Below are 16028 nucleotides of genomic sequence, written 5' to 3' on the forward strand. Positions count from 1 at the left end.
ACTTTCTATCTTCAGGTTTCACTCTTGGCCTATGTTTACTCAGCACATACTAGGCATCTTCTGTGTGCCAGACATCACTTTGGAGAATTCTTTGAGCCTTTTACTCTGCTACAAAACCTAAACATATCCTTAAGTTAATGTTTTTGGCCTTTTCTTTGAGGATATGAGTGCCATGGTTATCCACAGTTTGATAATAGTCATTTCACCAGGCTGTAAGCTGCTGATAAAGGTGCTGATCTGAGAGCTGTGGATTGATGGATACGCTCTGCTATCTCTTCCCCGTAAATGAGCTATAGAAGACATGTGTTCATGGCACAGTATTATTTCCTCTCTGTGTTCGAGGCTCCTATGATTCTGCTTCAGCCTTCTGCTCCCAGAAACCAAATAAAAGGAGCTTAGGGGTTTACTTATAAAATGAACAAGTATGTCATAGTTAGCCAAATTGATGGGGAGAATATAATGTAGAATAAGGGAAGATGTGAAACACAGCCTCAGTACTTTTCAGTTTAGAGGATTTGAGGTTAGAAGGAGGATAAGCAGCATAAGTGAACCTAACTCTTGAATGAACTGGAAGCACTATGTCCTTCCATGTGGGGCACAGTTCTTCCGTGTCTCTAGTTGGTCACTCTAGTAAGACATTACTTAGAGCTACCACCCACCTCACCCGCATCTTGGTCAGTTTTCTAGGATGGAAAGTACAGGGCTCCACTTAGTAACACTTAACACCCTCCCCATATCCACAGTTTGTTGCTGAGGACCTGTCCCAGGACTGCTTCTGGACAAAGGTGAAAGAGGACCGCTTTGAGAACAATGAACTTTTCGCCAAACTTACTCTGACCTTTTCTGCCCAGACCAAGAGTGAGTACCTTCCTCTTTCATGCACAGGTCTAGTATAGGACTTTGAGTATCCTTTAAGTCAGTCTCCCATTCCTTCCCTTCCCTGGGTGAGGATTGAAGAGGTGTTTTTTCCCATTCAGAAGAAATTAAGATATTTTTGTATTATGGGGACACTGGGGTTGGGAAAGAAAACTTGTGTTTTCGTATTTTTCTTCCCCAATGTTTTTCACCTGTAAGTATTTTTTATCAGTATAACATGTTGGGGATATGAGATTAAGGTGACATAAAGCTCATTATGGGGCCCATTTTGATAATACTTTTGAACGGATTCTGGCACTATCTTTAAGGTACCATCCCAGGCCTACAAACGTAATTAATAAGGGTTGGGCCAGTCTTTAACAGGTTAGGTAATTAAGTGACTGTCTACAATAACAACCATGTGTGATTCTTTTTCTTTTCTTCCATTTCTTTTCAATATCTGATGCTTTCATCTTCCTGGCCCTTTGTTCTTCCAGCTTCAAAAGGTAAGAATACAGAATAGCCTTTTAATTGGGTATCTTGAACATTAGAGACAAGATGTAACAGATGTAAAGGAATTTCTCTTTAGAAAACTGAGATGAGATAAGTCAAAGCTGCCATGTAGTTGTTCTTTCTTCAGAAAGCGAGGGACTCCTTAAGTACTAATACCATCAACTTACATTACTGTTGTGTTTTATAGTCTTCCAAGTGCTATAACACATACTATTTCTTGGACCTGCCCAGAAATCTTAAGAAATAAGCAGGTTGTGTATTATCTCCATTCTGTAGGATGTTTGAAATGAATATATGTATCTTGTCCAAAGTCAAATGACCAGATCCAGTGATCTTGTCTTCTGGTCCATGGTTTTTTGCATAAATTCTTGCTTTTCTTTTTCACCTTCATATCTTCCCCTTTGTTCTAGAAGAACTGATCTGTTTTGCCCTCTTCTTTCTTCACTTCCTAATTCTTGTGGTTTTGTGCTGCCTTGTGACAGGGCACTTGTAGTTATTTCCCCTGAGAGACTCAGTGTTTGAATTTAATGACAGTTATATAGCCTAATAATTTTGTATTTCCACCTTACAGTTTATTTGTTTCCTTAGAGGTATATTTTGACCCTAGTGATGAAAATTAAGTGCAACTTTTGAGCATTTCCCCCTCTTCTCTCTGCCACCCCCACCTCACCCCCAGTAAATAAGCATTTAGTATTATTTTTTCCTTAAGTGAACTGATGGAACCAGCCTGCACTTTGTTCTTTGAAGGAGCCTAACACTGCTAGGTGCCCTTGGTGGCCCCTACCCGAGAGTATAAGATTGCTGGGCTCAGGTGTGACTTCTTGCCTTTCACTCAGGGCAAAGTGGCCTTGTACTCTAGAAGAGCTGTCATCCGCTGAACTAAAGTGCAGCCAAGGGGTTGACTTCTACCTGCTTAGTGAAAAATCCAGGGATAATGACTCTTTAGGCTATTCTAGTATATCAGCGAAGACTAGTTGGACAGAGAAACTCAAAATCAAATGATATCCTAATTTGTAAGTTCACAGAATCTACCCCTGCGTTGGCCTCTGGTATAAGTCCCTTTCTCACACATGTGCTCTGAGCACCACTGCACCTGTATGCTGGCTGGGCCCCTTTCCTCCCACCTCGGCCACCCCCTTCTTCTGTACATTTGTATTACTAGTGATTGTAGTGAGGTTTTCTGCACTTTCATGGTTTTCCTGGGCATTTTATTTTCACTGATAGTGTTTTAAAAATTGATAGTGTTTTAATTGATAGTGTTTTAAAAATACTTCAGCAACGGGCACCTGGGTGGCTCAGTTGGTTAAGCAACTGCCTTCAGCTCAGTTCATGATCCTGGAGTCCTGGGATTGAGTCCTACATTGGGCTCCCAGCTCCACGGGGAGTCTGCTTTTCCCTCTGACCGTCTCTCTTTTCATGCTCTCTCTCACTGTCTCTCTCTCAAATAAATAAATAAAATCTTAAACAAAACAAAACAAAACCCCAGCAAGACCCTATCTTATCTTTTCTCATTTTCAGCCATGTAACCACATTTTTTTTTAAAGATTTTATTTATTTGACACACAGAGATTATAAGCCGACAGAGAGAGATTACAAGCCGTCAGAGAGGCAGGCAGAGAGAGAGAGAGGGAAGCAGGCTCCCTGCTGAGCAGAGAGTTCCATATGGAGCTCGATCCCAGGACCCTGGGATCATGACCTGAGCCGAAGGCAGCGGTTTAATCCACTGAGCCACCCAGGCGCCCTTGTAACCACATTTTTTTAATGCTCTTTCAACTTTCAGATTCTGCCCTAGACTACTTTCTTTTCATTGAAGGTTTTAACTTTCTACCAGCCTTGGCTCTTTTTTCCCCCCAAAAGTCATTCTTAGAAAATTTTATATCTTAATCTGGGAAAAAAAATGAATATGACTTGGTTGATTTAGTTTAATGGAGTATTGATTTTCAGATAGTAGTAATCCATGCTACTAGATTGCTGCTCTTGTGATGAAGGAAATTCCTAGCTAGTCTTTAAATGTCCTTAGCTTCTTGGGCACCTGGATGGCTCACTTGTTTAGGTGGCTGCCTTTGGCTTGGGTCATGATCCCGCAGTCCCAGCTAGGATCAAGTCCTGCATTCAGCTCTGCTCGGCAGGGTGTCTGCTTCTCCCTCTGACACCCACCCTCCATGCGCGCGCGTGCTCTCTCTCTCATAAAATAAATAAAATTTTTTTTTTAAGTTAAAAGATATCTTTAGCTTCAGTTAGCACTTTCAGGTGTTAAATTGGCACTCTGTCTTAATTTCCTCGTTTTTCCATTAGGAAACACTAGGGGATATGTTCTCGAAAATTAAATCATGAGCAGTTTTCCAGACATTCTAAATCTTAATGATGTAATTTTCCTGTCAGATACAATCCTGAGTGTTTACTGTTTACCTGACTGAGTGACCCACAACACTCAGACACAACAGAACTTCCCTGCTGCTCGTCACCCTTGCTGTGTCTGTTATCATTCATTTCCCCCAAATAAGAACCACCTCCCCCTTTTAAAAATTCTTTCTTCTTTGGATTTTTAATGTTGTCTGATTTATTTTTTCCTTCTCTGTTTACCTGCTCTCTTTTCCTTTGCATTAGTCTGTAAATCTGTGATGCAAGAGGTATTAGAGTGTTGGGGTGTGTTGAACGTGTCTCTTGGGAACAAAATAGGTGCTTTAATACCATTTGCAGGGGCCTCAGCTAGCCGCCAGAAGTGCTGTAGGGACCCCATGCCATGTGTAGCTCCCACTGTGATTGTGCTGACTAATTTGCCTTTGCCTTTCCTGATACGATTTTGAATAACTTCTCTTGGTGCTCAGGCTGGCAAACTCGGTTTAGACTTCCCGGTAGTCCCCCTTGCTCACAACAACCCAGAAACACTTAGTAAAAAAAAGGCTTTGGTTTCTTATTTAAAGTTTTTCTCAGCAAAGGAAAATCAAGCTTTAGCACCTTCAGAGGTGAGTGCTTAGAGGACCCACATCTCCTCAGTATGAAAGCAAGGTTTCTTTTGTTTCTGGTACTTTAAACATGTCCAGTATAAAATTTCAGATCTTTATCCTTAATCCCATTTTTTAAAATAGGTAGCCAGTTTCAGTTTCCAGTCTCTTATTCATAGTCTGACTATTGATGATACAGTTAAATGATAGATGAATACTCATTACCACTCCATAAATATTCTGTCCTTCAGATAAGGAATTAGAGACACAGCTTGAATAATTTTCCTAGGCTATATCGTAAGTGCCAGAGACCAGATTCAGACCCCAGGGTGTGTGACTTCTGCTTCCCAGAAGCCTATGTCCTTGTCCTAAGAACTTCTGGAAGTTCAGATCCAGACAAAAGATGAAAGAAGGGGATTTGCTGGCTTTTGCCACCACTTCATTCATTCAGGCACTTCTCTTTAGTCCTTGAACTGGCAGGTGACTCTTAGTACAGAAAAGGAGCAATAGATTAGGGAAAGTAGGTGAAATGCTGGATATTTAGGGGTGAAGAAGAGGAAACATGTTCTGTTTCTAGTATATTCAACTGTAACAAAATGAATCCAATTGGAGAAATAAGGCCTGCTTATCTAGTCCAGTGAAAGCCCTGCTTAGATGATTTTAGGCCATTGATTACCAGATTTGATGAGGAAGTTATTTGTACATGAAGTTTTCATAATATTGCATTATTTCCTCTCTCACTTGATAAACACAGGTCACTGTTATTTGTCAGACATGGCTGTATCCCCCTTATATTTTACTGATAGCCAAAACTTCCTGTATACTCTAGGAATAGACATTAACAAGAACACCCGCCTCACTCTTTACACCTGCCTCCTGTGGTCAGGGATCTCCAGTCACTGCGTCATTATGGTTCAGGAAGACGTGAGCCTTTGTATTCAGAGAAGAAACCAGAGAGGCGAGCCAGTCTTCTATGTATACTACATTTTCTCAAACAAGATTAGTCTCTTGTTTTTGAACTCTTGACTTCCTATAAATCATAGATTTACTCTGTTTATTCTTTGTCAGGGAATATTATGAATTCAGAGCTGATAGGCAGTACTATAAAACTTTGAGTTCTTTGCACTTTCTTACCATCCTTATGGCGATCAGCAAAGAGTGTTTTATTGTAGTCTCTTTGTTGACTCTCTTGAATTCCTTGGGAACGTGTTCAGTAGTTAAACTTTTTTTTTTTTTCCCTAACTTTTTCGGGGGAGCATTTTCATCACTGTGGTGACCGAGGTCATTATTTGTATGAATGAGATAACTAGTTTTTCATTCAGCTTTCTCTTTTATTCTCTTTTGTTGATGACATGATCCCATGAAAAATGGTATGTGTTGAAACTGTGGGAAGTGCTAACTGATGTCCTAAGTATAGTGGCAATTTCCTGTTTAGGTTTATTCCTTTCTTCCAAAAACCTTTGGAGCTCCTGAGGTCCATAAGCTAGTTACTCTCAGTACGTGTGCATTGGTCAATATGTAGTGTTAGACCCCCTCCCTGTTAAAGTATGAGGTGCACTGTGGGAATTTTGAGCATCAGAACAGTTCTCCAGGTGGTTTTCAGCAGTAATTTAGAAAGAACTCTGGTAAAAAGGAAGATCTTGACCGGGAGCTAAGAATTTTATAAACAATAACTGTATTCTAGTTAGGATTTGACTCTTTGTCAAACCCAGTGCAGACTTCCCGATAGCCTGCAAGAGCCCAGGGTTTGTGCTCTTGTCCCACAAGTCACAACTGTTGGCAACAATAGTCTCTTGCTCTCCCAGAGCTTTGTTGGTTTAGACTTCAAGAACAGCCTGTGGTGAGGAAGTAATCCCTTCTCTCCCTTGAGATTGAAGGGTCTTTTTTTCTTTTCCCTGTAATCGTGTTCTTTTTCCTTTCTTTTTTTTTTTAAGATTTTGTTTATTAATTTGACAGAGAAAGACATGGCGAGAGAGGGAACACAGCATGGGGAGTGGGAGAGGGAGAAGCAGGCTTCCTGCTGAGCAGGGAGCCTGATGTGGGACTCCATTCCAGGAGTCTGGGATCATGACCTGAACCTAACTAAGGCAGGTGCCCAGGCACCCCATCCCTGTGATCCTGTTCTGTCCACTAGGTGGCACTCCTTCAGTTGGATCTTTATCAGGACGTGTCCAAGTGAATCTTTAGTTTCTGCAACTTGAACCCCTTGAAACAAAATTTTGTTAGAGCTCAACATACTCCACCTTATCAGTGAGTCTCTTCGCAGAAAGATGTCTGTTCTATCAGTTCCTTATTCCTCTTAAGTGTATAGAATAAGGACTTGTGCTATTTAAGTGAGTTTTTGTTGGGATTGTTGTCTTTCAATTACTAATATTCTTGGGTTCTGAGTAGGATCAGACTATTAGTGCAAAGTGTTTGGGAAGTTCCATTATATCAAATGGTACTTTCTTGTGATTTAAAAAAAATATGGGGCATCTGGTTTCCTCAGTCATTTAAGCATCCAACTCTTGATTTCAGCTCAGGTCATGATCTCAGGGTTATGAGATCAAGCCCCATGTCAGACTCGGTGCCAAGCATAGAGCCTGCTTAAGATTCTCTCCCTTTGCCCCTCCCCCCCACCAATCTTCTGCTTGCACGAGTGTAGGTGTGCACTCTCTCTCTCTCTCTCTAAAAAAGAAAATAATAATAAAAGACCTGAATCTAGTTCTGTCACCTAGGGTTATGATGAGCCCTGCACATTTGGATTGTCCTCTCTCATCAGGAGCATAAAAAAATAAACTACCCCCTCTTACATACCTCTTTCTACTCCCAACCTTTCCATCACTATTTACCTTGAATTTCATTGTATCTAATACTAGCTTGTTTATCTTGGCTTAAATTACTTCCTATAGGGAGCCCCAGACTTCCAGGGCACCCTCACCTCCCATATTCGAATCGCAGGAAGGCTCTTTATATCTCCTGTCCAGTTTCCTCCTCTGAGTACCTGAAACCCATTCTTTGTGCTCTCTGGAATTCGTGTTCCATTACTAGAAAAAGCTCCTCTGACATCAGCTTCACCTTGGTGATCTAACAGAGACCTGGCTTTCCCTCAACACTGCTTTCCTTCTTGCCCCCGCATGTAGTGGGTTTTTCCTCCCATAAACCTCATCCCAGTGGACATGGACCCAGAGATGGTGTAGATGTCTTCTTTGTTGTTTATTGCCACTTTCAGATCATGCCACCATTTTCTTTGCCAGAACCCCATAATTTTGAATCTCATGACATCAACCAGTTCCTCTCTCAGCACCAGTCATCTACGAACATCCCAAGTTACTCCTTATTTCTTAGCCAGGTTGGCTGTTCCCACTCTTGGCGGTACTCCCTGGCCACTTCCATCTTAGCTCTTAGCAATTATACACAAACAGGTTGTGATCCTACCAATGTGCTGGCTTCACAGTTCCTTGAATTGTTCTTTTCCAGTGATCTTGTCCTCTACCTTACCCTACCCATTCAGCTGCAGTCTTTCTCCAGTCTTAACTTAATGCCACCCATGTTCTAGCTTTTTACGTCTCTCTCTTTAGGACCGGGACTGCCACAGTCCTCTAGCCCCACTGGGATGTCCAGTCCATTTGTCCTACCCCCTTTCACTGTGTTTCTGCTCCTTGATGACTTCCCTCTCCTCCTCAGCTAAAATTCTGTGGCTAATCATTATAATAATGACTGTCTTTGATGTTTTCCCCTTCCATTACCTCTTTCTGATTTCATCATAGTTGATTGGCAAAACAAGTCTTGTCTCTCTCCACCCTGCACAGGTAGTACAAGTGAATGTGACTGAAAAAAAAAACAAACACCTGGTCCTCCTAGATAGACTTTGTCCCCTTGGCTTTCAGGAGAGCAGACGCTCTTACTTACTCTCCTGCCTCCCTGACTATTCATTCTTCTGGCTCCTGTCTGCTCAGTTTGCATTGTTGCATGCCCCCTTGGTCCTGCCAGGCAATTGAATATTAAATACTTTGAGTTCGTTCAACTTCCCATTCTCTTAAATGATTATTTCACTCTTTCTGTCTTCAGAGACCCAACACCCCCATTTTCATTCTCAGTTGAGCATGTTTTTCTTCCTGCTTCACTGAGAAAACTGAAGCCGTTGGAAGAGGCACTTCTGTAGACATATACCATTACTGTACCCATTCTCTGTCTTCCTCTCTGTTACCATGGTCCTGTCTAAAGCCAGTCCTGTACTTCATTTCAACAAATGCATAGAGTACACTAAAAAATTAAAAAATCTCCCTCTCCTTTGCTAGAGTGACCGTGGTTAACATACCTTTCACCTGCATGTGTTACTCTAATAAAGGAACGAATGAAATCCTTTTCTTTTGTAGCTCAGGTGGGGGAAATATGGGAAATTTTCATAGAAGTTTGCCAGAAATTTAAGGGGCAGGGAAACTGAAGATAAAATTACATAAATATGAGCATATACACATTTTTAATGTAATCTTGTTGATCCCCTCTGGTAGATACTGTTTTGCATTTCACTTAATATGATTCAGCACCTCTTGATACCATTACACAGAGATGCATCTCATTATTTCTAATAGGTAGTTGTATTCTTTTTTTTTTCTTTTAAGATTTATTTATTTCAGAGAGAGAAAAAGTGAGCACAATTGGGATGCAGGGGAGGACAGAGGGAGATGGAGAGAAAATCTCAAGCAAACTCCCTGCCAAGTGCAGAGCCCCATGTGAGGCTTGATCCCAGGACCCTGAGATCATGACCTGAGCTGAAATCAAGAATCAGTTGGTTAACTGACTGAACCACTTGCATGGATAGTTGTATTTTGTGAAATGCAATATAAATTTGTACAGCTGATCCATTAGTGAGAAATGACCAGTTTTAATATTATAAGTAGTACTGTAGGAAAAATCATATTTATCTGTGTGTTCATGCATTTCTGCACAGTGAATTCTTTTTTTTTTAAGATTTTGTTTGTCAGAGAGAGAGGGAGAGAGAGCGAGCACAGGCAGACAGAATGGCAGGCAGAGGCAGAGGGAGAAGCAGTCTCCCTGACGAGCAAGGAGCCCAAAGTGGGACTCGATCCCAGGATGCTGGGATCATGACCTGAGCCAAAGGCAGCCGCTTAGCCATCTGAGCCACCCAGGCGTCCCAGCACAGTGAATTCTTAAAAATAAAATTTGGGGGCACACACTGCTGGGTGTAGGATTGTACCTACACACCCAGCAGTGTGTGCCCCCAAATTTTATTTTTTTACCCTTCCATTAAAAATAAGAAACTACTTATTGTAACATCTGATAAGGGAAACTGATACCTCGTTTTAATCTGACCATTAACAAGATTGCACCAGAAATTTTCCTTCATATATTGACTCTTTGTTTCTTCATCTGTAAAATGAGACAGATAAACCTAAAGATATTTCGTAGTTTGAAACTTCTGGGCTTGTTTTGTTTTTTTCTTCTTTCTGCTTGCATAAGCTGTCTTTGGTGTTGCCTGCTCATCAACTGAAACTCCTTTGATTGTTTACTAAAAATGCTTGTAGTGTTTTCTTTGTTTTAATATGTGTTTCATTCTTTTTTGCTGCACTGAAGTCTGGCATTAGAAATTGCTGCTTGTTAAAGAGCTACACTGATGCAAAACTGTGAAACCTTTGCATGAAGGTTGCTGGTTTAGTTTCCACAGAAGACTTACTGGTGGAGATTTAGGGAGGGTGTCATCAGATAAAGATAATTAAACTTTAATTCTTTCTAAACTGTAGGAATTTGATACATCTGCAGTGTACAGTATGCACTTTCTCCTTTTCACCACCAGATGGCACATGGATCGCTTCTGTTTTGGATGTGTCATTGTTATGTCTGGGAGTGATGCAATCACGTTAGAGAGAGCCGACCTCTGTTGGTTTCAAATACCAACTGCGTGGTATGCTGCCCTCTATCAGTCAGGAAATTCATTTGGAGGACTGATCAGTTAATTACAACAGGAAGCTGTTAACTTGCTGTTTTACAAAAGGGTCCTCCCCCCTTACAGCTTTTATAGGAGCAACATTGTATTTTTTGGAGGGCACAGAGGCTGGAGAATATTTTCCTTTTTGTTTCAGTTTGGTGACTTTGTGAAAGCATAGCCTTCCTTTTAAAGTGCTAAAAGAGAAAATTGTTTTTTACCAGCTTGGTAGTTAGTTATGTACATATTTGTGACCCCATGATATACATATTCCTAATCCCATCTCTGTCTACCCTGAATAGTTACTTGAAGCACATAATACAACTTGCTGCTGATTATATACTCATAATTTCCCAGAGACTATATGCTGTATTTGTTTCCTTGACAGAATTCCTTGGCCTACTTTGGGGAGAGTTTGCTGGTGCAGAAAGGTTTTTACGGTCAACCTCTTTGTTAACTCCTAATTATCCCAAGATAAACCCAGTTTTAGAGCCTCTTTCTAGCTATTCGAACTTCAGTGTGTGCCTCTAGTACTCTTCTTGACACACATAGACTGAAGCTATATCTTTTAAACCTAAGGCATCATCCAGCATTATCTGCAGATTTCAGATTTGATATTTGATAAAGTGTCTTTTTACATGGTCTGAGGCTTCAGCCAAACAGTAAGGGTATCAGTATTGTGTAAACTTCTGTCATCTTGAAGTCAGTCTCTACACTTATATGTCTGTTTCTGTCAGTAATTCCCAACTAAAGTGTGTGTAAGGATTACATAAGGAGCTTGTTTGTTAAAGATACAAATTCTTGGGCTGTTCCTCCAGAGTCAAAGTTGCAGGGACTGTAGGAAGAGAAGTTTCTAATAAACACCTCAGGTAAGTTTGTGGTTGTAGTTTCAGTAACCTGGCTGGATCCATGGCTTACGTTTTTATTTAGTTTCCATTTTCCAGAAAAAGCTGCTCTGCTTTTTCTCATGATAATGTTTTGATGTCTTTCTGAGAATTGGATAAGTATTACCCTTGCTTTTATGGAGATCCTACAGATCAGTTAGTGGGCAAGCTGACATTTTCTGTGAACTGCTAACATTTTGGAGGCTCTACTTCAGGGGCACTTGTTTTTACAAAATTTTTCTCTTGCCATCTTCTCGGCCAGATCTCTCATTAGGCATCTTTGAAGGATGTTTTGAAGAGGTTCTCTGAGTCTGTGAAGTAGCTAGGAACCACTGAGAGACTGGGGAGGCTGGAGGACAGATGATGGGAGATCTCTTGGGTTGTATAACAAAGATGGAGTTGTGTCAGTTCAGGATGTCCAGACCAGGATGAAGGGGCTGCAGCTATGCAGATATAACTCTTGTTCTTGTTCTTATTCAGTTAGTCCCTCACCATGCAGAGTAGGAATCAGAGATGCATGGAGGAGGAGAAGTGGGATCTAGGAAATGGCAAGAGCAGAGGTGGGCTTTGGGATAAGCAGGAGAGTGAGTGACCCAGTGTTGTCAGGCTGCTACTTGGTGGAGCCCAAAGCAACTGCCTCAAGGGAACAGCACTGTTCTCAGCATCCCTTACATGCTTCAGAACTGTTGGATATGACTTACTTTTCTGCAAATATGGGACTAGTCTCCCTGCAAACATGAGATTAGAGACAGACCAGTTTTCAGAACATACTCAGCATATCTCCAACTGTGGGTAATTCATCTGAGGCTTTTTTGTTTTTGTTACTTGTTTTTCTGCATAGGTAATCTAGGTAGTTGAGAAGTCAAGATAAAGTATAAAGAACTCTCATTGCCACCCTAGTGTTAACCCATCTCAGCCCTCCCCTCCCTACCCTTAGATGTCATTGTTTTTCTTACTTTTTAAAAAATATGCAATTGTAAACAATTGCAATTGTTTTTTTAAAATGCAATTGTAAACAAATACTGATCAAGATTCTTATCCTCCTTCCTTACCAAAAGATAATGTACTATCTGTATTTTTCTGCACCATCTATATCTTGGGGATTTTTCATATCAATACATAGAGATCTTCCTTATTTTAAAAAAAATCATAAATTTTCAATAAGCATGCATAGCTTTTCTAATGAAACTAGGATAAAACCAAATATATGGTAATGGAGCAATTTGTCCCTTTTTTGAAATGCTAGCTGCAACAACTTAGCATGCCTGTGTTTCCTGTTGTTCTCCCTGCAAACTCTGTTATGGAATAAATGATTAAACACAACAACTCTAAATGTATGGCAGTTCTGCCAGATGGAGCCTTCCAGCCATTGTGTTGTGGAGAAGAGACACTTGAAAAGTTCTGCCCTGGTCCCTTCCGGGCACCTGGCCTCCCTCTGGAGCATTATATTCCTGAGCAGGAGCAGAGGTTTATCTCACTAGCATAGGGGTGCTACTCCATAGAGGGTTATGGTCTTCAAAGGAGAGGGATGACCTACTTCATTCTTTTCTTACTTCCTTCTCAGTTTTTGTTCTGGAGATAATCGCTCTGGAACTTAGTACACTGTAACTGTTGTGTTTATAATTCTTGACTTCACAGCATTTGAAGTACACAGCATTTGAAGTGTACTTCAAATGCTGAGGATTGAGTGTTAGGCAGGAAAAGCAGGATACTATTATGTACAACCCTCATCATAACTGTGTTTTATAGAAAAAGTGCAGAAGTGAAAGATTGGAAGGGAATATATCAGAATACGCTTAACAGAGTTTGTTAGGGTGCTTGATTTCTTTTCCTTCAGTTTCTCTATACTGTTGCCATCTTTTTTTTTTTTTTTTTTTTTTTTTTTAGATTTTTATTTATTTATTTGACACACAGAGAGAGAGAGAGCCAGAGAGCACAAGTGAGGGAATGGCAGAGTGAGAGGGAGAAGCGGACTCCCCACTGAGCAGGGAGCCTTACCTGGGGCTCAATCCCAGTGCCCCTGGGATCATAATCTGAGCTGAAGGCAGACATCATCTTATTCTTTTAATGGGAAGAACAAAAGGGTTAAGAAGAAAGTTTGCCAGTGGCCAAGATGCTTTAAAAAGGGGCTTTTAGAAGCGCTTGGACCTAAGAAATGAATATTTACAAAGCAGAATGCAAATATCCAGTTCTACAAAGCAGGTGACAGTCTCTGTACTTGTCTTCTCGTGATGATTCTAGCCTGCCTGTCCTCGAAAAATCACATTCCAATTTAAAAAGCTATTTGTTCTTCTCTCGGCATCCTTGGATAAGGGAACCCCAGTTATATGAGAGAAGGGCTTTGGTAACCCCACATATGATGCAGGATGGGATGGAATCTTTTGCTCCTTGCTGATCCTATGGTAATCCCAACTCTGTTCTTAGAGTCTGTAATTGTTTCATTATCTATTAGATTAGAATATAAGGTCGTGTGTGTGTGTGTATGTTTAAATTTCCTCTTGGAAAGAAAAACTGCTGAAATCCTTGAAGGAAGACTGACCCCTTTTCCTCTTCTGCTTGCATTTTTCTTTTCAGCCACGGGGTGTGCGCAGTTGAGCTGTTTTGGCTCAGATTCCAGATTGTGAGGTCAGAGACTAGGGATTGGCGGAGAGTATCAGGTGACTTTCAGTTAACAGTGACGATGGTCTTGCCCTCCCCCCCACCCTTTCCCCACCCTTTCCTGGCTTCCACCTTAGGAACAAAGAAGGGAAAAAAACCAGCAGTATGACGAAGAAAACCAGCTGCTGCCATTGCAGACTCAGGCTGGGGGCTGGGTATTTATTCCATCTGTTCTCTTTGTTAGGCTCTTACCATATTACTTCCCCTCCCAAAACCCTGGCTAAATTGGAGGGTGTTTCTAGGATCCTTTGTTACTGAAAATAGCTTAAGAAATGTGCAGTTTACTCAGGATTTAGGTGAGACCCAGCAAAGATTAAAACTGCTCCAAATCCCTAGAAAAAGATGAAGGTATTTTTCTTTCTCAGTATGATTTAGGAATACGTATTTGATGTCAGATGCTCTCAGTGGTAGGAGGTCATAATCTGTTCTTTCCAGTTACTGGAACAGTGCTGCCCAATAGGTGGTATCTTCGTTTTATAACTGAGAAATTGAAAGTATGGAATTAATATGTACTTTGTTTATTAAGATCTCATAGCAAGTAAATACCATGTTAGAATTTAATCCCAGATCTGTTAGGTTCAGAATCTAGCCTTTAGGGGAAGGGAGTGGCACGGAGGCAGGAATTTCAGAAGTGCCTGCTTCTAGGAGCTGTTGCAGTACGGGGTCAGCACTCTTTGCATTTCCCCAGTGACCGGTCCTAATTTCTTTTTTTTTTTTTTTCTTTTAAAGATTTTATTTATTTATTTGATGGAGAGAAATCACAAGTACACTGAGAGGCAGGCAGAGAGAGAGAGAGAGAAGGAAGCAGGCTCCCTGCTGAGCAGAGAGCCCGATGCGGATCTGGATCCCAGGACCCTGAGATCATGACCTGAGCTGAAGGCAGCGGTTTAACCCACTGAGCCACCCAGCCCCCCCCCCGTCCTAATTTCTTTAACAAATAAATCTCCAGGGGATAAATGAGATGAGGAACATATAGGTTAAAAGAGAATTTTAAAATGTCAGCCAGTTGTAATGTGTGGATCTTAGTTAATATCTTTAAAGAAAAGCAAAAATTTTATACCAAGTGCCACGTTTGGATGCCTTTTCTCCTGTCCTCTGGCTTTAGTGTCCCCTGTCCCCTGTCTGTCCTTCCAGTCTACCTTCAACCACATCCCTGAGGCTGATCTCCTCCTGAGCACTCCTGTACTGAGTCACCTTCCTGGGTGTGCTGGGAAAGTGTCTGTGAGAAACTCACTGACTTCTTGTCTGAGTGATCAAATGTTTTGAGAAGCGCCCAGATTTCTAATACTGCTTTTCTGCCACCCTTTCAGACTCTATTTGTTCCCTTTTTCCTAACTCTTAGCACTTGGTTTTTGTGCTTTGGAATTCAGTCCAGCTTTGTTCTTGTCCTTCAGGTTTATCTGTCTCTGCCAGTTTGTTTCATCTCCTTGCACATCCATGGTGGCCTAGTTCTGGGGCCTTAGCAGATGGGTATTTGGTTTGGTCAGGAGGTCAGTGATAGGAATCTGGTTTTCTCTGCTATGGTGTATACCTACACATGGCTTCAAGGTGATGAATTTTTTCCTCATGTTATGTTATAGCTGTGGAGAATATAAAGTAGAAATCCTCCACCTAGGCATTTTCTTAAAGTAGCACATGGTAGGGCCCTCTTGGTTGGCCTTTCCTCAGAATCCAAGAGCTCATGTAGAGCTTAATGGACATGGCTTGGTGTATGCTGGGAGGACTTGGTGATGCCCTAGCTATGTTACCTTCACAGGTTTGTTGTTATTTCCTGGGGGTCTTACTGATAAGTGTTCAAATCTTTTTTAGATAAACTAGGCAGATCTAAGACTCTTCCCCAAAAGCCATGTTTTATCAGAGGGAACTGTACTGGTCCAGAGTCCACTTTTTTTTTTTTTTAATTTCCTATTGTGGTTCTGTGCTCACATAGATTGTATGCCCTGCCTTTGTCTCTCTTCAAGGATGCTGGATAAGCTCGTGCTTTCGTGAGTCAGTGGAAGGTACCCATGACTTGGATCCACAGAGGTCTCAGCATGTTTCCACTTTCTTCACCTTTCTCATGTGTTTTTTCTTACTCAGAAAGTACTCTTACTCAAGGGAAGGATAGCATGAGATTATGGAGGGTGTTCCTTGTAGCATAGGGACAAATGCCTCAGGCTTCATCTCAGGCTGAGCAAGGAGTATGTGGGCCTGAGTCAGTGAGAATGAAGATTAGGTGGAGTGGAGTATAACGCAGTAGAACTCAGC

At 41.2% G+C, this 16028-nt stretch overlaps 1 protein-coding gene across 6 annotated transcripts in view; it reads left to right on the plus strand.

The window, feature by feature from the left end:
* The window catches only part of DIAPH1 (diaphanous related formin 1), a 93628-nt gene that overhangs the window by 40583 nt on the left and 37017 nt on the right, over positions 1-16028 (plus strand). For 4 of the 6 annotated variants that reach the window (XM_004744762.3, XM_045075366.1, XM_045075363.1 and 1 more), the window contains 2 exons: positions 744-858; positions 1353-1361. In XM_004744762.3, the coding sequence (XP_004744819.1) occupies positions 744-858; positions 1353-1361 (124 nt within the window). The remainder of the gene's footprint in view (positions 1-743; positions 859-1352; positions 1362-16028) is intronic. The other 2 variants (XM_045075364.1, XM_045075365.1) reach the window with 1 other exon arrangement.

This window comes from Mustela putorius, unplaced genomic scaffold (genome assembly GCF_011764305.1).
Source record: "Mustela putorius furo isolate JIRA1106 unplaced genomic scaffold, ASM1176430v1.1 tig00000145_pilon_pilon_pilon, whole genome shotgun sequence".
Lineage (NCBI taxonomy): Eukaryota > Metazoa > Chordata > Mammalia > Carnivora > Mustelidae > Mustela > Mustela putorius.